The sequence below is a fragment of the Mus caroli genome, unplaced genomic scaffold (assembly GCF_978045245.1).
Source record: "Mus caroli unplaced genomic scaffold, Mus_caroli_1 scaffold_12, whole genome shotgun sequence".
Classification (NCBI taxonomy): domain Eukaryota; kingdom Metazoa; phylum Chordata; class Mammalia; order Rodentia; family Muridae; genus Mus; species Mus caroli.
Genome location: NW_028227267.1, coordinates 92,710,134 through 92,733,724, shown reverse-complemented (window position 1 = coordinate 92,733,724; position 23,591 = coordinate 92,710,134). Strand labels below are relative to the sequence as shown.

The 23,591-nt window shown below is 34.2% G+C and overlaps 1 protein-coding gene across 1 annotated transcript in view; it reads left to right on the top strand.

Moving 5' to 3' along the window:
* The window catches only part of Klhl1 (kelch like family member 1), a 395,614-nt gene that overhangs the window by 289,097 nt on the left and 82,926 nt on the right, over positions 1–23,591 (top strand). Inside the window, exon 7 of the mRNA XM_021181703.2 lies at positions 16,707–16,931. Coding sequence (XP_021037362.1) covers positions 16,707–16,931 — 225 coding nt within the window. The remainder of the gene's footprint in view (positions 1–16,706; positions 16,932–23,591) is intronic.

The window sequence follows — 23,591 nt, the reverse complement described above, 5'->3', positions numbered from 1 at the left end:
GAATAGAATGAAGGTCTGCCAGGTGAACAGTGAATCAGGCCATGATACTTGGTGTTACACCTTTGTCTTCTCGGGAAAGTGACAAATCATTGTGGCTATTGAAACTGTAAATTTATCTCACACTCTGATTATAGGTGACATTCTCAACCAAAACAATCTGAATTTCATTTAATGAAAATGTTATTTTTGCTTCATGGTAAAGGATTTAGACCACATTGTTATATATTCTCTAGGAGTTTTAAGAAATAAACACTGGTGATTGTCTTAAAATACCTATTGGAATTATAAATCATTGAGTATCCTATATTCATTTTAATCCATTTCAGTAAAATATATAATAACTTTTAATCAATTTTCTCCCCATGCTAACATAGTAAGTCATTTTTAGGCCATCACAGGCCCTATATCTCTGAGTATGAGTTTTGCATGTGTTTCAGAAATACCTATACCTTGGGATTTCACTATGTAGTTATTCTCTGATAGTGAAAGAGACCTGGCAAGGTTAAATTGTCATGAGCTGAATAAAGACAAACAATAAAATAGAGATAAGTAGAAGTCACCAAGATGCCACCAAATATAACACTGTAAGTCACAATGAAATGAGAAGATTATCATGGTTCACAAAGACTTTCAAGTTTTTTTTTTAAGAATTTAAACTTGTTTTGTTTTTTATTGCAACATTTAACTCACATAGCACAAACTGTAAATTTATGTGGTTTTATTAGTATATTCATAGTGTACAGTCATTACCACTAATTCAAAAACACATTTCTTAATCCAAAAAAGACAGCCCACATTTTAATTTTTATTTACCTTTTAGGTTAGTGTGCAAAGTTCTGTTATGGCATCATCTTACAAGTGTGTGGTTCGATTTCATTCTTTCATTCATTGTTTATTTTTGCCTCTCTTCCTATGTCTCTTGCCCTCCTCTGACTAGCACTCTAACTCCTTCCTCATCTCATGTCACGAGTGTTTCATTACCTGATTCCATCCATGACTTTGAGGTCTTCTCCCCTTCTCTCAGATCTCCTTTTCTAGTTTAATGGCCACAGACACACACTGCATAAATAGTCTAAGTTCACATGAGGCGATACACATCGAACCTGTCTACCATATTTTGCTAATTGACTTTCAGTTGTATCCATTCCCAGGCAAATATCATGGTTTTATTATTCTTTAGAGTTGAATCAAATTCTATTGTGTACCATGATTTCTTTATCTACCTACCTACGCTGGTTTTGTTTCTTTTCTATTGTGAACAGGGCAGAAATAAATATGAATGCACAAAGGTCTCTGTAGTGTGTTCACTTAGCCTCTTTTGGGTACGTATTCAAGAGTCTTACATCTAGTTTCAGTTTTCTGGACAGTTTCTATGTTCTTCACTTCCTACATATTTTCCAGTATTTATTGCCTTTTGTTTTCTTGATGATAGATAGCTGTTCTGACTGAGGTTAGTTGGAGTCAGAAAGCACTTTTAATTTGCATTTCCGTGATTCTAAGGATGCTGAACACTTTTTGAGTGGTATGTGGCAAATGACCATTTATGAAAAAAGGAAAAGTGTGTTTTTCAAGTGTTTATAGCTGTAGATGGAGATTAATGGGACTTCTTGTCCTTCATAACACTCCGATGCAATGCGTATTTTTTTTTTTTTGCCACAAATTCAAACTTAGTAGTGAGCAATGTCCAAGACATTCAATTTTTTCTTCCATTTTCTTTTCCTGTATTTTGGACAGAGGCTGAAAAATTGAAACCACATTATGTGGAAAGTGCACCTTGAGACATAAGCATCCCAACCCTAACATATAGAGGAATAGCTTGATTTACTAAATGAAGTAAAATTAAAAATCACCTTAATTTATGAATATCATGATACATGAGTACAACTGTCAAGTAGTATAAACTTATTGTGCTTAGCAAATATTTATTAAGAAGATGAACATTGGAAATAAACTCTCAACAACATTTTAACCTATTTGTTCATTTTCTATAAAGCATCTAGGTTGTGAGTTCTTTGATATAAAAAAGGAGATATGTAATAAGTCTGAATTTGGCTAACCATAATAAAGCTCTCTTACCTTTGATGTTAGTACCTGACATATAAAACAACAGATTATAATTGTAACTATAGGATCTTATCTTTATATTAAAACATTATATTCAGTTACATTAAAAATGTAGCATTATCTATTTTCTCATTATAAAAAATAGTTTAAAGTACACACCTCCCATATGTATGGAGAGCAATATTACATGTTGATTGAAAGTTACTACCTGTTTTGTTGCCACTATCAAGTCAGTAAAACTCTCAACATGGATGTTAGGAGACTCAATAAGAATGATTTCTGGCTGCTCAGCTGACTTCTGACACTTTAAAGATAAAAGAATGTGTACTTTCCAGGAGATTTGTCCCTAAAAGGGTACTCATGCTCCAGTGGATGTTTCTAGATGCAATAAAGGTTTTTTGATCTTTTATTTTGTTTTTAGTTTTTGTTTTATGTATATTTATTTGGCCAGAATATGAACTTGGGAAAGAAATGTGGTAGAGGTGATTAAGGATTATGTTAAATAGAATGGAATGATGATATATTTGTTCAAAATATAATATACTGACTGCCATACCCAGAGATCCATCCCATAATCAACCTCCAAAGGCTGACACCATTGCATACACAAGCAAGATTTTGCTGAAAGGACCCAAATATAGGTCTCTCTTGTGAGGCTATTCTTGGGCCTAGCAAACACATAAGTGGATGCTCACAGTCAGCTATTGGATGGATCACAGGGCCCCAAGTGGAGGAGCTAGAGAAAGTACCCAAGGAGCTAAAGGGGTCTACAACCCTATAGGTAGAACAACAATATGAACTAACCAGTACCCCTGAGCTCTTGACTCTAGCTGCATATGTATCAAAAGATGGTCTAGTCGGCCATCAGTGGAAAGACAGGTCCATTGGTCCTGCAAACTTTATATGCCTCAGTACAGGGGAATGCCAGTGCCAAGAAGCAGGAGTGGGTGGGTAGGGGAATGGGGAGGAAGGTATGGGGGACTTTTGGGATAGCATTGGAAATGTAAATGAAGAAAATACCTAATTAAAATTTTAAAAAATACAATATACTATATACATGAATGAAATTCTCAAATGATAATAGTAATAATAGAATATATAAGTCTGTTTATAATATAATATATTTAATTATTAGGAAGTGAATCCATTTTTGTTTGCATATACTTATTGACTTCTTAACTGGTTGCATATTCTTATTGACTTCCCATTAACTATTTGCTAATTAGCTCTTTCAAAAGGAAGAAGGTCTCATTCCTTCAGTTTTAGGGCCTGAGTTCAACATCGAGCTTGTGAGCATTGTTCAACATTTTCCTGTGTAAAGAAAAATAATTAACAGAACAACATAGAAGTGCAAAGCTCCCACTTCATAACTTCCAGTCTATGCTTTGCTGGCAATAACACAGAGATAGACAGTGCAGCAGAGAACTTGCCATATCCCCCAACTCAGGAAATAAGATGAGGACAGAAAACACATCAATTTATCACCAGTATTCTATATCCTCTACTTAGGATGTTTCCCTGCTAATGTTTCTTCCATCATTCAAAATAATGAAACCAACTATTTATGAATCTATAGTGGACACTTTATGTTCAAGTCATAAAACTTGTCCTTGTCTATTGGCCATGTTGTAGTGAGGAATGTATTTGGTCCATCTTCAAGAGTCCAAGTAAATCTAACAGGTCTAGTATTGTTCAAATAATCATGTTGACAATATCATGTGTAACTAGATACAAACTTTTATCCGTCAGGGCTTTTGAAGAGCAAAATAAGTCACATTCTTTTTTTTTTAAATATTTTTTATTACGTATTTTCCTCAATTACATTTCCAATGCTATCCCAAAAGTCCCCTATACCCTCCCACTCCACTTCCCTACCCACCCATTCCCATTTTTTGGGCCTGGCGTTCCCCTGTACTGGGGCATGTAAAATTTGCGTGTCCAATGGGCCTCTCTTTCCAGTGATTTCATAAGAGAAGGATGGGTACATCAAAAGAGGCCTGTGATCAAAATTTTACTCTTCCAAAGATTACACGCTTCATGCCTTGGGGCTCCACCTCTGACATCTGAAACAAATGATGGACTTATAAAGGCCTAAGCAAACAGACACCCATTCACTTGTGTGCAGGTACTAATTTTAGCTGCATTTTTCCTTGGCAAATATTTCATGTTTTGTTCTTCATGATTTTCTGGTTTCTCCACTGCACCTTGTGCCTCAAGTTTATAGTTTGAAATCTTAATTCTGATCCTCTTAGTCATTGTCTGGGTCACAGGCTTCCATTAGAATTGTGTGGGGACATCTTCATGACGCTAATCTGCATGCTTGCAAAACCTTTCCCACATGAATAATGTCAAGGTTGGGTATTAGCAGCAGATCAACCATCTTGATCCCACTTAGATCTCAGCCACAGCAGTCTCTGAGCAACTGGAAAGCTAAAAGAATGCAACACATCCTCGACATTCTCGTGTGAACAGGGTCACTCTGCCAAAACCTTTCAAGTGAGTCTCTATGATTAGTGCTGTCTTTAAAAATGACTTCCTAAGACAATCACAAGACATCAATTCCATTTGTGCATTCTTGTGTCATTTTTAAAGGTGCACACCTCTTTATTAATCTTACCTTCTATAGCAACAACTTAATCATTCTGCTTTTCTTGGAAATCTGCAGCTTTCCCTTTCTTTTTTCTTTTTCTTCATCGTTCTCATTGTAACTGTGGCTTACAGTAGCAACCAAAACCAATGTTGTGTGCTAGGAAACCCAAGTTCTTGGTAGTGTTGAAATTTCCTCTTCTAACGTGATTAGTCATTTCCTTTGTGATCAGACTGTCATTGGTCTTAGAGAACTGAGGAACAGAAACCAAGTTCTTTGCCAGCCTGTAGAATGGATGGCATGTTTCAATTTGCATCTGAAGCCTCATAATACAAACGTACTCTCTGCATTCATATTAGTGTTCTGTGCTTCTAGGCACTCACAAAATCACACTGTAAAGTTTTGCATATACATTGCTTTATCCCTATATTTTTAAACTGCTTCCCACCATTTTCCCTAAAGTCTTTGTAAGATAAAATTTTATTCATTTATTTTCATTAATTTATTTATTCACTTTCCATCCCAATCAGTGCCCCTCTACTCCCAGTCCTCCCTCACACACCTCCTTCCACTGTTTACCCATCTCCTTCTCTGCAAAGCAGGAGACTTCCTAGGCTTTATCCCACCCTGGTACATGAAGTCATTGAAGGACTAGGCACATACTATACAACCAAGATCACACAATGCAGCCCAGTTAGGTGAAAAGTGCCCACTGTCAGGTAATAGATTCAAGATAAGCCCCTGCTCCAGATGTTGGAGGGACCAACATGAAGACCAAGCTGCACATATGCTAAATATGCAAAGGGGTCTTAGGTCTATCCTCTGCTAGCTCTGTGGTTGGTGGTTCAGTCTCCAGTGGTTCCCAAGTGTCCAAGTTAGTTAACACTATTGGTTTTCCTATGGAGTCCCTATCCCCTTTGGGTCCCTCAATCCTTTTCCCAACTCTGCCACAAGACTCATCAAGCTCCATGTAATGTTTGGCTATGATTCTCTGTTGATTCCATGGGCTGCTGGGTGGAGTTACTCAGGGGACAGTTATGCTAGGTTCCTGTCTGCAAGCATAACAGAATATCATTTATAATGTCAGGTATTGGTTCTTATCTATGAGATGGATGTCAATTTGTGACAGTCATTGCTTGCCCATTCCCTCTATCTCTGCTCCATCTTTGTCCCTGCACATCTTGTATGGAAGACATATTTTGGGTTGAAGGTTTTGTGGATGGGTTGCTCTCCTTATACTTCTACTGGGAATCCTGCCTATGTATGGGGTTGCCACCTCAGGTTCCATCTCTCTCCCTGCAAGGAGTATAAGTGAAAGTGACCCACATAGTTGCCTTGCTACTCCCATCCCTGGTCTTAAAAATTACATTATCAGGGTTAGTTGTAGCAATGACTTCACATCTTTGTTACTAATCTTCAGTGATAGTTAGAATTTTAACCAATGTGACAAATAACTAAAAAGCAATTTCAGAGGAGGAATGATTTACTGTGACTCAACTTGAAAGATTTTAGTTATGGTTAGTCCTGCCAATTGATTTGAGCCGTGTAAGGGAAATTCATTACTAACATAATTATTAATCATCAATAATTAATTATTGGTCATCAATAAATGATTAACTTTTCATTGTAAGTAATTAATATCATTTTCTTCCTCAATTGTAATTAATCAAATGACTATGAAATATATTGTATATTTAGTATGTTATTTTCTTCAGCTTCTTTCTCTTAGAGACTGTCCAATCTTCTAAGAATTTATTTTTTAGTAAGTTACAATTGAGCACTTAAATTAGTAATGGTAAAATGCTATCATGATGTCATTATGATTATGCAATATGCTAATACCCAAAATAAGTCATCATTCAAGGTTTCTTACACTTTTAATCATTCTCATGACATCTAGCAAAGTTCTCTAATTTTCTTCCTCTTGCATGTGTGCTTTGCTCACTGGTTTTATTCTTCCATAATCACTGTTATGGATGATTTCTTTTAAATAACCTCTTTTCACAGTATTGGTAGGCTTAACTTTTATAAAGAAATTGAAATGGGGCCTGGAGAGTTGGCTTAGAGGTTAAGAGAATTTGTAGTTCTTAGAGAAAGTTTGAATTTGCTTTCTTATCACTAATGTCAGCCACTAGTATTCTAACATTTCTGGTTGGTTACCTGTCAAGTGAAAAATTATTTCGATTATTGTAATGTTTGTATGTCTTCCTTATATAATAAAATATCAAGAAAATAATAATTTCCCTCTGTGTTCAAGCAATATTTTACCTGCCATAATGTCATGTACATTCATTCATTAAAGTATGTGATTTACAATACATTTTTCATTAAAAATGTGGATGTATGGCAGTTGATGAAATGTTTATTCAATGAAAAATTAAAGAAATAAGCGATGGATAATGATTACCATAATCATTTCAAAGCTCTGCCTCTGTTATCATGTGTATCAGAAAAAAAACAACTTGGTTTTACTTTTTTTTTTTTTTTCAGAAATGCCTGTCATTATTAGCTGCTTTCTTAAAGAGAATATATTTCATGTAATCAATTCATAACGATTTGATAGCATCAAGATCATCTTCAGTATTGGACTAAGAGTGTCTCTAAGTATTTCATACATTGATTTTTCCCACTTAATAGCAATAAATGATTGCTCAGTGGTAAATCAATGCATGTTTTCACTGGTTGCTCCCCCAGTGTTAGCTATTTGCAGCTTTCAGCTGCCCCAGCTCTTTCTAATTTATGGGTTTGTAAAAAGCCTTAGAACTGAGGTAACTCAGTTTATTAATGTTCCATTAAAACCATAGACAAAAAGCTCTGTAAAAAACCTTAGGACTTTTCTAGTGAGTTGAAAGAAGGTTTATCGCCAGCCTAGGTGTCTTTTTTGACATCTATTTTGTCAGTTCAAAAAACTTATCACTTAATTTTGTGCTGTCTGTGTTCAAGATAAATGAGGTTGCTAAATAATTGAATTATGCATATTGCAACAAATCCTGCCTTCTGTAAGGGCAAAGCAGAATCCATAAGCACTAATTGCTGTCATCACAATTGCTTTTATCAATGAATACCATCTACAGAGACTGAGAATTGGGCTTCAAAAACAATTTGATCATTTTTTTTTTCAACATTTGTATTTTAGAGAAGAGACTGTTTCTTTTATCATGATGGAAATGATTTTATGTTTCCATTGTACTTTCTAAATTCTATTAAGGTTGGAATGAGAGTGTGCTCTATATCATAAAATACAAATAAACGTAACAAAGTTTTACTATTCTAATTATTATCACACCTCGCAATTTAGATCATAATCATATATTATCTCAGATTCCATCAATTTCACAGTCTGGGGTGGCTGGCTTAAGTTTTATATTAAGCCCCATAAAGAATGAAATCTTGCTGTAACTGTCCTCTTGGATGGTGTATAGGATCCTTCCAAATCCAAATTGCATTCAGATTGTTGGTACAAATCTCTCCTTATAATTAGATGATTTTGATGCTGCCTGGCACCTGGCTTCCTACAAAAGAATTTTGAATTCTTTCTTCAGTGTCCCTCTCTACCTTCAAATATTATGTTTGTATCTTCTATTATTGTTCCAAATTTTCCAACTTTTAAATACTGCCAATCACTTATATTTAATATAAATGAACTGAAGGTGAAAAAGTAAAATTCACTATATTGGGCTTAAAAATTAGGTTAGTGTTGATTAACCAATTGTATTTTGAAGAATAGTCAGCAAATAATGAAAGTTTTATTTATAAAATGTCATAAATAATTGTAATTACTTTTTTATAAAAATGGAATTCACTCAGTCTCAAAAGCTTTTAAAACAAATTAGATGCTCATTTATTTACAAATCTCTACTCAGAAACTTGTCCTTACCCTTTAATATATTTTGATAAAATTTAATAAAATTTCAGTTTTTCTCAATTCAAAGACTGTGTATTCTAGTTACTTGACATGAACTGGAATCTCTGATTCACATTCCTCCATTGAGTTACTTATTTGACTTTCCTCAGAATTGGAGTCTGACCTGAGAGTTGTAAACTAAAATAAAACACTTTCCTTCAAGGGTTGTATCAATGCAATAATAATCCTAGCACAATTAATTTTTTCACAATTTCTGTTGGCATTATGACAAGTATTACTGATGGTTTCACTATTCAAACAACATCATAGAAAATTTCCCATTTAAATATATGCTTTGAAATTAGTTCTTATGTGGTTCATTTTTATTTATAAATTTAAAAATGATCAAAAATGAGCATATAAAATCTCTGTTGCAAAGACAAACTTATTAATGTTATTACTTGTTATGTATATTAGAAATGAGATTTCCCATTGAATTCAATTGCTACATTAATTTAGTAAATTAGAGTATACATTTTACAGATTATTGCTGTATAAACATAAAGCTCACAAAGTGATATCAAAATTCTTCTATAACAACTTTTAAAGTAATATAATATTAACAAGTAATCTAGACCTTAGCATCTAGACCTACTACTGCCAAAGGATCTGACTCTGTACTTGTATTTATGAAACTTGACATTATTTTAGATTAGTTTCATACATTTATTATTAGTTGATTCTGGAGATTATATATATTTCTACCTTAAATTAGTTTTAATTTATTATAAATACCATTCCAGGATTTACCAATGGCAATATCAAAGAAACAATTGGCACCTTTAAACTAAAAAGGTATTCTGCAAATTAGAAAAATTGTCAAGCTCTTATTGGATCAGTTTTATAGGATACACTTAAAAGATGTGACTTTACCTCTTAGACATTAGTGACAATGAATAATCATTTAATTAAGACTAGACACAAATTATTCTGTCTTCACATGAATGGTGCCTTTTGAATATTTTATAAAATGATAACTTATTACAATATTCTTCTAGCCCAATTCATATTGATATTTGGATCTATATAATGGCAATTTTTGCCTTTACTTAAGGAACAAAAACCTGAAATTAACCTGAATGAATTTGTTCTTTCTTTGGCATAATTATCACCAAAGGGAATGCATGACTCTCAAATAAAAGGAGGAACTGCCATCATTTCCAAATTGAAAAATGGAAAAGAATTCATGATAATAATTTTGATGAAATACATACAGACAATGAAATACATTGGTAGGAACACTTTTTAAAGAATATTTCAACTAACAAATTTTACCAGAAAAAATGTGTTTATCAAAAATATACTTGACTTTTTGAAAATTACAAAGTGGGACCCGGAAAAATGGTTCAGTTTTTAAGAGCACAGGTAAGATCAAACTACATTCAAATAGCCATGCAAAATGCCAGATATGATCCATGCATGCAGGTTACCCTAGAACTGTCAGAGGACAAACATGATTTGGGGAAAATGACTGCAAACCACACTTCATTTTCAATAAGGGACTCTGTCTCAAGGTACTAATTTAGGAACTGAGAGAGCAGAATTCAAGACATCACACCGATCATTTGCTAAATGACTGTTCATATTGGCATGCACCTCCACACATGTATATTTACAAAACACACATGCACATACATACACACACATTCACAGGTCCTCAAACTCACAAAGCTAAAACATCTATGAAGCAGAAGAACCAAATACGAAAATAACCACTTATTTTGGCTAGTGTATGTATACTCCACAAATACAAATTATTCTTTCCTATCTATTTTTAAATTCTGTATAATGAAGCACTGTTGAGGAATGAGTTGCAATATACCTTATTGGTTTGGATAGACAGTGTTTCACAAAATACATTCATGTCTTCATTACAGAACTCTGTTCTTCTAAGTTACATACCAAGAGAAAAATTATTTAGTGAAAGACTTAAGTTTTAGGGGTGTGGAGATATGGTTTACAGAATACGAATGCATATTAATGTACTACAGCAGAGGCAGAGGCTTGGTATAGGGACCTGAATGTGGTTTGCAATGTGCTTGAGTATATTCCATCCCCACTCAATATTTTCTCTGTGCCTCTTCAGTGAGGTCTTGACCTACCTCATATGAACTAGAAAACCTGCCAACCTTCTCTTTGTATTAATACTGAACAATTCAATTTGCTGATCGTAATGTAAAGAATGTGGCCAATGGAGATGCTAGGATACCTTAAGGTCAAGTTAAACAGGGCATATATTAAACCGGCTCTGTGTGGGTGATCACTCTGAAGAGACCCTTCTGAGACTCCCCTACTGGGCCCTTAATGCACTAAGTTGAAATACTTCTGCAACATTCCCATTGCTTTCTGTTTGTTTGTTTGTTCTGTTGTTTAATTAGATATTTTCTTTATTTACATTTCAAATGTTCTCACTTTTCTTGATTTCCCCTCCAAAAACCTCCTATCCCTTCCCCCCTCCCCCTGCTCACCAACCCACTCACCCCTGCTTCCCTTTCCTGGCATTCCCCTACACTGGGGCATCAAGCCTTCCCAGGACTAAATGGCCTCTCCCATTGATGTCCTCTCCTCCCATTGATGTCTGACAAAGCCATCCTCTGTTATGCGTGTGGCTGGAACCATGAGTCCCTTCATGTGTACTCTTTGGTTGTTTGTTTAGTCCCTGGGAGCTCTGGGGGTACTGGTTGTTTCATATGTTGTTCCTCCTATGTTGCAAACCCTTTTAGCTCCTTGGGTCCTTTCTCTAGCTCCTCAGTTGGGAATCCTCTGCTGATAACTATTCCATGACAGAACCACTAGAAACCCAAGTCACATCACCCACTCACCACATGTGTTTATGTATATGCTTGACTTCTTGCCTGACTATTATCCTGACTAAAGTAAAACCAATGAGCCACTCTTCTGGGAATTGAAAATTCGTGGTGGTAAACCTTAAGTGATACTTTATTATTTTTTTCTGCTCATTTAGTGTAACTGTTTAGGAAAGATTAGGAGGTTGAAGGGAATTGATTGTTAAAGTATGTGTGATATTGTTGGAGAAGGACACTGAGGTGGGTTTTGAGGTTGAAGTCCCATGGTAAGCTCCATCTCCTTCTCTGCCTGCTCGCTACATATCAGAATACAAAGATACCAATTCCTGCTCAAGAAGCATGCCTATGTGCGTCCTGAAATTATGAGATTGTACTAACCCTGTAAAGCTATTAGCATGCCCCCAAACAAATGGTTTTTTAGTAAGAAGAAAATAACTTGTAGATTATTGAATTTTGGTTCTCATATCATCATCCTTCTTTAGCCTCCATAGCTACTTGCACTCCTACATGCAGAAATATGTGCACACACACACACACACACACACACACACACACACACACACACATAATCGAAAGTGTAATACATATTGAATTAAGAATTGGATCCAAATCTACAGCCACATATATAGCAGAGGATGACCTTGTGGGATATTAATGAGAGGAGAGGCTCTTGGTCTCATGAATGCTCGATGCCCCAGTGTAGGAGAATATCAGGGCAAGGAAGCAGGAGTGGGTGAGTTAGTGAGCAGGGGGTGGGGAGATGGGATGGGGGATTTTGAGAGGGGAAATGAGGGAAAGGAATACAATTTGAAATGTAAATAAAGAAAATAATAGATAGATAGATAGATAGATAGATAGATAGATAGATAGATAGATAATAAATTGAGATTACTAATCTGTTGGTAGTTGTGGGAAATATTTTTAAATAGGTCAAGTTCCTGTACCACACTCAGCTACTCTCTGTCCCAGTGGTGGTCTTGCCTCCTCTGTCTTTAAGCTAGACCCTGCAGTGACTGATCACAGTCTTTCCAGCTCTGGATCACTTGTCTCAGTGCTGCTTGTACCTTCTCAGCCATAAACCCCTTGTGGTCAGCAGTCCCACATTCCAGTTACCCAGTAAAACAAAACTCTAGAAGCCTATAATTAGTCAGATTTATATATCAATAAATTTTCAATACACAAGATGTCCACACAATAAATTCAGGATCAATTGATAATGATACAAGCTGCCCACCTAGATTAGACAAGTTACTCCAATTATTTTATCCCTATATGATATTATAGCTACTTGTGTCTATTTAAAGCCACAAGGATCCTGGATCATCCTGTTCGTCCTCCTTCTTGCTACCTGTCTTCTCTGTCCTTGTCTTTGCAATGTCTAGCTCTCCTTCCTTTCCCCTTGTCTAGTCACAGGCTTCTTGTTGTATTAATAATTAAATTAATTGAACATGGAAAATCCTTCTACAAGTAGTAATATACACATATGTAACATATGTTTATAGAATAGTAAAATTAAGCCCATATTGGACAATGTCAGAGAGATGAATATATTTTGTTATGTTCATAGAAGAGCCTATAAAGAACACTGGCATTCTCTGAACACAGAACAGGCAAAAAGAAAACATTTATTTTTTTTACTCCCTGGGATCCTGAAAGGAAGGCAACTCTGTCAATATGACTTTAGTCTGTGCCACAGTTTTGACTGTCACCAGTAAGAAAATATATTTATGTTATTAAGCCAGTGAGTTTGAGATAGCTTTTCTACAGTAGTCATAAACTATAGATGCGGTGTATAATTTGAATAATGAGAACAGAGAAGAGCTGCTATTTCTATTGTAGCAACTTAAGTAAGTAGATACCATTGTAATACAGAAACAAGCAAAAAACTGTGAAAGTACAAAATCATCTGTTCATACTTGTCTAACTTTTTGGAGAATGCTTTGACACTCACTTCAAATCCACAATTCACATATGAATAATAATGTATGTGGTTGCTCAGGTCAGATTAACTTCATTTATACCAAACTAATTCCCTAGATGTGCAAAACAACTTTTCATAAATTTAATCTTTTATTTATTTATTTACACTCCAGATTGTATTTCCCACCACCACAGGTCCACCCTCCAACTGTTCCACAACCCATACCACTTCCCTACCCCTGTTTCCACAAGGATGTCCCGATCCCTCCCCCTCCCCCTCCCCCCCACTCAGGAGCCCGCTAAACTGCCTAGGGCCTCGAGTCTCTTCTCTGACTGAACCCAGATCTGGCAGTACTCTGCTGTATATATGTTGGAGGCCTCATATCAGCTGGTGTATGCTGCCTGGTTGGTGGTCCACTGTTTGAGAGATCTCAGGAGTCCAGGTTAACTGACACTCTTGGTCCTCTTTCAGGATCACCCTTCTCCTCAGTGTCTTACAACTTTTCCCTAATTCAATCATAGAGGTCTGCAGCTTCTGTCCATTGGTTGGGTACAAATATCTGCATCTGACTCTTTTAGCTTCTTGTTGGGTCTTCAGGAATGGTCATGATAGAACCCTTTTTGTGAGTGCGCCATAGCCTCAGTAATACTGTCAGGTCTTTGGACCTCTGTTATGGGAAATTTTAAAAAGGAACCCACATGTTCTCGCACTAGTGCCATCAACTAACAGGCAACAGGGATCCCCAAGGGTGATCTCATTAGGGTAGTCTCTCAGCCCACCAACTCTCTGGCATGCTGGGCCACAGGGTTCCTGCAGGGCCATATCACTCAGCAGTCACTCAACTATAGCCATCTCTCCAGTGCATCAACCCCCAAACCCTGCCACTTTATCTCCCTATCATGCAATGCCCCATTGTCAACCATTATATCACAATACCTAGTAGCCTGGTAGAATCAAGACTCTTAATCCTTAATTAACCAATTCGATTTTTGTATTAATAGTATCACAACTTACAAGATGCCAATACCATAATTTCAGAGACAATTGATATTGATAAATGCTTGATCCCAGTATTCCTACCCTTGTGAAATCATAAGAACTTGTGGCTGAAAAATGCCACGTTGGGACACGACAGTGGCCATGATTCTCCTTCCTCTCTTCTTCTCTCTTTCCTCACTCTCTGCAACTCTTAGCTCAGCCTCCCTCTTCCCTGTCAAACCATCTGAGAAATGTCAGGCATGTGTTCCATATCATGGAGTGGGTTTTATATCCAGTCAGATAATTGTGGGTTACTCCTACACCTTTTGTGCCACTATCGTACCAGTGTATACTGCAAGAGTGTCACCATTGTATATTCAAAGTTTTGAGGTTGGCTTGATGTTTACCTGCTCCTCTGGTAGTATGAAAGAACGTCACAATTCCATGAACATTAAATAGTAGGCTTAAGGTTATTAGTAGGCTCCATCTTTACTCGGCCATATTCAGTGAGTTATAAAGGTTTTGTCTTTAGCAAAAGAACTATAATGTATACAGTGGCATATACAATGGAATAAAATAGAGCAAATTACCATGAATCTAAAAATAAGTATACTATCTTTTTAAATCACACAAATACACACACATATAAAGTACCTATAATTATTTAATGTTTCTATTTTTCCCTATGTCAGATAATTCATCATATAAGATTCTACATGATCATTATCTTACTTTTTAAGATAAGTTGAGAGTAATTTATATTACATTACAATAATTGGCAAAATTCCTGCTTCCAGGGTATTTATATTCGTTTCTTTATTGCTATTTCTAGTCAAAAAAGTTAATCAATACACTTGGAGTTATATGTTATCTAAGCAAAAACAACTTCCAACATTGTGATTAAAATAAAGCTTTGATGTTTGAATGAAAGTAAACAAAATTCATGGCTCATTTATTAATACGAAATATTGGTGGATTGAGGCTAAAAAATGAGTCCAAACACTGAGGAAACATTATAAGTTCTTATTTGTTTTGTATCATATAAATATTTGTGAATATGTTCTAAGCAGTCATATTTTATAAGTAGCAAAACTAATAATATTTTTTTTTTGGTTTTTTAGAGGCAGGGTTTCTTTGTACAACACTGGCTGTCCTGGAACTAACTCTGTAGACCAGGCTGGCCTCAAACTCAGAAATCCACCTGCCTCTGCATCCCAAGTCCTGGGATTAAGGCGTGTGCCACCACTGCCCAGCTCAATACTACTACTTTTAGAAGCCTGTTTAATTTAGACATCTTCAATTTTTCTTTTATGAGTTATTTTATTTCTCAAATTTATAAAAATTTTTCAGACAAAGTGTCATTATTTAGAGACTATAATTACTTAGGATAAATTTTCATTTTATAAGTCTAAATGTTATTATTACTCTCCAGACAATTTTAAAGAAGTTTAAGTATCATGGTAAATATTTATTAACATATTCCAGGTGAAAATAAAAGAACATTTATTTATTTTGTTTGTGCAGTGTATGTATGTGGAACCTCTTTACCGCAGTGCATACATAAAGGTCAAATAACAATGTGTAGGATTAATATTTTTCCTTCTACTCAATGGGTTCTAGATATCAAAGACACATCATCAAACCTTATAGAAAGTGCCTTGTATTCTGAGCCATCTTACAGCCAATAAAGTTGTTTTGTTGTTGTTGTTGTTAGTAGGTTTTATCTATCTGTCTCTATTTATCTATCTACCTGTTTGTCGAACTGTCTGTCCCTGTCTGTCTGTCTACCTGTCTCTATCTATCTATCTATCTATCTATCTATCTATCTATCTATCTATCTATCTATCTATCTATCATCTATCTATCTATCTATCTATCTATCTATCTATCTATCTATCATCTATCTATCATCTATCTATCTATCTATCTATCTATCTATCTATCTATCTATCTACCTACCTACCTACCTATCTATCTATCTACCTATGTACTTACCTATGGCAACATACAAATGTTAAAAAAAAATGTTTCCAGCCCAGTAATCTTTTATATTATTAACATACTTTCAGAAATTGTTACAGATAGACAGCACACACAATTTTGTAATTTAAAGGGATGTTCAATCATTTTCTCAAGCTAAGATTATGAAGCATGCTTAAATGATAAACAATAAGACAGAGATGTTTTAAATTTTGACTATTCATTTCCAACATTGCTACCATAAAATGAATAGTTTAGCCCTCAATATATGTATCTATTTTGAGCATTAGTCTCCACAAAGCAGAGAAAAGGTTAATGACTTATTACTTTTCCTTTCAGGGCATGCTTTTCTTGGAGACAAATAAATGTATCTACTATGCTTTTGCATTCTAATTTACATCGTATTGTTCAGGTTGTTCATTGATTCATTGAGATTGATGACCTTTTAATTTTATGTTCTATCAGGGGCTACAACCATAGAGAAGTATGACCTCCGAACAAATCTGTGGATTCAGGCAGGAATGATGAATGGCAGAAGGCTTCAGTTCGGTGTGGCTGTCATTGATGACAAGCTCTTTGTAATTGGAGGTCGAGATGGCTTAAAGACTTTGAACACTGTTGAATGTTACAATCCCAAAACCAAGACATGGACAGTTTTGCCACCAATGTCAACACATAGGCATGGTCTAGGTAAGGTGTATTTATTTATTTATTTATTTTTATATATTTTTTTAACTTTTTCTTGAAAATACAAATGCAGTAAAATAAATTCTTACATAAAATGGTTGATTTGGAGCATAATGTTTTAAGCTTTTCAACATTTCATGGATTGTCAAATGTACGTTTTGTTGTTGAGAAAGGAGGCCAACACACACACACACACACACACAAAGAGCTTAAGCTGTTCATAACTCTATTACAAAATCATATTCATACATTTGGTGTGAATAAGATGAAATATAGAAAAAGTACTAAAGACAGATAATGTACTAGATAGACAATATATTGAAGTCTAGAGAGAAAATGCTTCCTATAAAAGAGAAGAATTAAGATGGCTCCTCCCAGTGTCGAGAAAAGGTAAATTTAACTGTTTTGGGGCAAGTATACTTCTCTGGAAAACAATTGAGAAGAATGCCTTGCAGGTGGGGGACTTGAGCCAGTGTGACAGGCTTCTTCTGCTCTACCGTGGAGCAACTCGATTAATGAGGAAGAAGATTTGGAATCCACCGATGACCTACTAGGCCATACTCTGCTACACATGCAGCTGGAGTCATGAGTCCCACAATTTGTATTCTTTGTTTGGTTGTTTAGTCCCTGGGAGCTCTGGAGGTACTGGTTAGTTCATATTGTTGTTCTTCCTATGGGGTTGCAAACCCCTTCAGGTCCTTGGGTCCTTTCTCTAGTTCCTTCATTGGGAACCCTATGCTCAATCCGGAGGATAGCTGTGAGCATCCACTTCTGTATTTTTCAGTCATTGGCAGAGCCTCTCAGGAGACAGCTCCTGTTAGCAAACACTTGTTGGCATATATACAGTAGTGTTTGGGTTTGGTGATTGTATATGGGATGGATCCCCAAGTGAGGCAGTCACTGAATGGTCATTCATTCACTCTCTGCTCCACAATTTGTCTCTAAAACTCCTTCCAGTACCCCGGAGCTCTTGACTCTAGCTGCATATGTATCAAAAGATGGCCTAGTCAGCCATCACTGGAAAGAGAGGCCCATTGGACACACAAACTTTATATGCCCCAGTACAGGGGAACGCCAGGGCCAAAAAGTGGGAATGGGTAGGTAGGGGAGTGGGGGGAGGGTATGGGTACTTTTGGGATAGCATTGGAAATGTAATTGAGGAAAATACGTAATAAAAAAAAGAAGAGGAAAAATAAATAAATAAATAAATAAATAAATAAATAAATAAAACTCCTTCCATGGGTAATTTGTTCTCCCTTCTAAGAAAGACCTAAGTATCACACTTTGGTCTTCCTTCGACTTGAGTTTCATGTGGCTTGTGAATTGTATCTTGGGTATTCCGAGTTTCTGGGCTAATATCCACTTATCACTGAGTGCATATCATGTGTGTTCTTTTGTGATTAGGTTACCTTACTCAGGAAGATATATTCGAATTCTCTTCTAGCTTGTGCCTACTCTGCCTTCCATAAATAAGTGGATATGTAACCTCTTTGTCTTGTGATTTTAACTATCTCTGTGCTTTGCTTCCTATTGCTCACTGCTTCATATATGCTAATTTTTTATTTTTTATTTATTTTATTTATTTAGTTTTTTTTTTTTTTTTTTTTGAGAAACACTCTCCCGCAGACCTTCTAAAGTACCTGCAATTATAATCATAGGGTAGAATCCCCAAACCATTGCATTTCTAAGCAGTGTCATTTGAAATCCCCTTGCTGATAGTCAGCAAAGAGCTATATAGAGAAAATGGCCTTTGATTTGCACATTTGCCAAAGATCCATACAGATGCAGCAAGGTTGATTGAGAAATAAAATGGAGATTGAGTGCTCAGATGAGGCAAGTATCCTTTCATGAATAGTTTGATCACAGAAAGCGCAGCATAGTTGTGATACCCAAATAGAGTAAACATCCAAAGACATATATCTGTTTTCTCTATAAACATGTTGCAATATTGATATTGCATATTTAGTCACTCATATAAATTTTATTTTTCTTTCATTGCCAGTTCATCTTGATTGATTAATACCCACTCTTTTGAATTGATTGCCACTTACATACAGCTCAATAATTACAGCAATATCATTATCTCAATTCATTTGAGATTATAAAGTCTTCTTTGTGACACAAGCCTTAAGTTCAGAGCTGGTACATCAGAGCAGAATATCATACTCATAAAAATGTCCATTGCTTTCCTGTTAGAATTTGCTTATTGAAACAAAATGCTACATACATCATTTTATTACTTTTAAAAATTCTGTTCATTGTCTACATTTTCACATTATTCAAGAAGTAACTATTGACTTTTAAATTTTTGTTCATCATTTTAAATTTATTTAAAATTTAAGCAGACATTATACTTTATACAGAGGAAAATTCTCACTCCACTTGTTGGGGTACCCACATAGAGACTTAACTGCATGTCTGTTATATATGTGCATAAGTTCTCAAAGCAGCCCATATATGCTCTTTGGTTGGTAGCTCAGTGTCTAACTCACAGCAAAATATTCAGGATCTAAATTGTTAAAATTGGGATATGTAACACCAAAATATTCATTAACATGATGAATATGTAGAATTTTAGTGAAATTTATGAAGTAAAAAATTAAAAGTATTTTCCCCTTTTTCCTGATATATGTGTGTATATGAATTATGATTTATATTTTCCATACATGTATATGTATATGTATATGTATAGGTATAGGTATAGGTATAGGTATAGGTATAGGTATAGGTATAGGTATAGGTATAGGTATAGGTATAGGTATATATATGAGAAAAATCACAAGAATTCTTTCATTATTAGAGATGATTCAAAGTTTTAAATATTTGATAGATTTCAATGAATTAGAAAGTACCTTCTACTAGATAACCTAGCTTACAAAAATTATATGAATATTAGCTTGATGGTGTCAAAGGAGCCGTTTCTGCCTAGAAAATGTAACTAATTAAGACAATATGTTTTCAATTATCTACAAAATTTTATTTCTGTGTGAATGTCTATAAAACATATTGTTATAAAAATTATATCTTTTACATATTTTATATTTTATAAAATTTAATAAGACAATAAATTTTACTTTATCTGCTATTGATGAGTAAATTGAGTACAATAATGACTGTATAATGTGAATTTTCTACGTATAAGTAGGTTATATATGAAACATATGGCAATGATTGTTTTGTTCTTATGTGATTTGATTTTATATGCCAGCAATGTACATAATATTATAGCAGAATTACTTACATAAAAAATTATTCACTCTTACTTTTGCATTAGGAACTGCTCCTTTAAAAAAAATGTATTTCAGCCAGTATTTTGCTCTCATTAACATAGTCTCAATTTCCCCTTATAGATATTAGTTCATTAGTTAATATATTTCTGCTTCAGCACTGCATCTGAACAGTTGGGGCTAAAACATTTGCCTGTTTTCTCTGGTTTTGGCGCTCTCCTTAGTCACTGAATGGTGCAATGAAGTATTATATAGATCATATTTTTATTCATCTCCATGAAAAACATAGAATGATTTTTTAAAGGTTTAGTACTAAATATTTTGTGTGTATATATATATATATATTTATATTTACAAATATGAGTAACAACTTTTGAAAAGACAGAAACAGAAGTCTAGTTTACTCATCTACCATTCTTAACCAGCTCATGATTTTTATATCAGAAAAATCTTCTTATTTCAAAGAAGATTGGAATACCACTTAAATAAGCATTATCTTTGGAGACTGATGTGTTTAATCCCAGATTTCACACATATTTCTCAATAGTGTCTTTGTTGAATTTGAGCTTCCTAGCAGATAGTTTTCTGTTGCTTTCACCTGCTAGTTTATATAATTTTGCAATATTATTATTTGTCTTATTAACCTATGAGTATATGTAATATAAAACAAGCAAAGTGATTTACAAGGTAATCAGCTTCCTGAAAATCATGTATTGCATAAAAGAACTGGGATGTTAATATAATATTTTCTGGTATAAAAGTCATATTCTCTATCATGCAGCATATCATTGCTAACTATTAAGTACATACTATTTTAGCTGAGAAACATATATTATGTATTTACTTTAAATTACTAACCAATACACTAGTAACTTATCAATATAAAATATAAGAAATATATCACTATACAAATTAAATTATATTATGGAGAGTTTATTATCTATATGAATGTGATAACATTCTTTATCAATTCATGGTGGATCAATTTGAGAAATGATTTAGCTTTAATATTTATTTACCTGAATAGCTTTAATATTTATTACCTGAATGTTATACGTTGAAATACAAATAGAGCATTCTTTTCAAAAGACAAATAGTATGGTACGAAGTTATGTAAATAGTTATTATGTATAAATATAGAGAAATGTAGATAGACATATAGATATGTAGATAGGTAATATCCCATGATATCATTGCTCATCTATAACCTCCCAAACTAACTTGAGAATAAACAGGGACAAATAAAACTGATATCATTCACATTAAACAGTTAAACTGTGAATGTATAAAGTTGAAGAAATTTATGAATTTATTATGAATTAATCTTTATTTTCAAAAAGGCTTATATCTTACTCCTGAATAAGAAAGCAACATGAAAGTGAGACATCATCTGAGAGATGTTATTTTAAGCACACTATATGATCTATAAAATGCATAGTCCAGAAACAGCCTCAAAAATGAGATGAAAGCAGAGCAATATCACTCAATTTGTTCCAAATTAGTGACATTGGGATTATAATATCTCCCATGGCATTTGGGGTTTGGGGATCAGCAACTGAGCTGAGCAGATCATGAGCTTGTAGGAACATCAGTGGATAAGAGCAATGAGTTACTCAAGTCAAATACAAAGTGGGAATTACATGGACATTACACTATTCAGTATCAAATCCAGTTGTTAGGTAATAACATATGGCTGTTTAAACTTATAGCAGGCAGAATTTTTACCTTAGCTTGTGATGAGTCTAACTAATTCTCTGGGGAGGAGAAAAAAAAAGACAGCCAAGGTCTTGAATATCCCTCCTCAGACATAAATGGTAAGAAAGGATGAGAGGATGGGGAAGGCCAAGGAGAGAGAAGGAGAATGGAAACTCTCAAGAGAAGACATTTGAATGTTTTAGTCATCCTACTGGTAAGATATGAGTATCTTCCAGTCTCTCTTCCTGTGCAATCACAGGATATTTGACCTTATGGTATGAGTCTTCATCACAAGATTTCTTTAGAAAAGCTAATATATGGTGGCATTCCACTTACAAGACTTAGATAGCCCTACACTTTCTCTAAATTTTCCTTGTTGCTTGAATAAAGAATAATTCCATATATGAAATATTACTCCAAACTGTAATTAAATAACTAAAAAATCTGAGGTCGTCTACTTAAAATGGATAAGGGAAAATGGTGAGATTTTACTGTATGTAGGACTGTTCCTTTGAAAGGGAACATTCAGAATATATAAACTGTTGAAGAAAACTAGCTAACATAGTAAATACTGTTCGGCATATCATGAATACATATGTGCATGTATTTAGAAAAAAAATGGCTAAATGTTATCTATTTTCCATAGGTTTTAGACAATACAGAAAAAGGCTAGTAATAAACGCACTGAGGAATATATCAGGAATAAGCATATGAACAAATAAATATCAAATAAGTAAATAAATCTATGTCTCTATTACAGCTCACTGGGATAAAATTTTTTATTCTGATCGGTCATTTTTATTATCTTAACAAGTTTTTATTATTTTATAAAACACACCTGGCTCAGAATAGCTCCTGGTTCTCAAATTAATTCCTTGTGTATCTGTACTTTTTCTGTTCCTTTTACTTGAAGACTGCATTGTTCACAAGACCAGATAAAGGTTTTTATCTTTATAAAGATTTTCCATAAAAGATTTGCAAGATTTCACAAGGAAATGGATTTTAAAACAGTACAATCAACATAATGTATCATGTGTTAAATTTACATAATATAAAAGAGAAGATATGGTTTAGTTACACAACTAAAAGAAATAATTCTTTGATAGCATGTGTACATATTTTTAACTTAGATCACATACAAAAATTCTATAGAGATTAATATGCACATGGTGCCACTGTCTTATTTCTTATCCAGATCTCATTGATAAGCACAGAAAATTATTAAAGTAAATAATTAATATACTATAGATACATAGTTGGTATCTCTGGATTAAACATCCAAATCAAAAGAAAACCACAACACACTATTTTCTTATTACATATACAGATGTGATTTAAATAGACATATAAGGCAATTTTAGAGCTATTTATTTTTTTGCATTTTAATAGTACCTTGAAAATATAATTTATAACTTATTAACAATCTTATCAAATGATAAATAAAAGTGAATGTAGAGCTTTGGCATCCAAGAACAATATAATTATTTATACAGCAATCAGCTATAAATAGAAAATGACAAAACTTATTTATGTAGTCTTCTGTCAATGCAATACGATGTTGCTTATTTAATACTTAGATTGAACATCTTGTGATGAATATATCTCATGACATATTCATTGATTTGTGTTCTTATTCAGGGAAATATTTATGAAAGGATTTTAGTGCCTGTAATCTCAGTAACTTCAGTGTGCACAGCTTCTTTGCTATTAAAATATAGTAACTAATTACATATACTAGTTT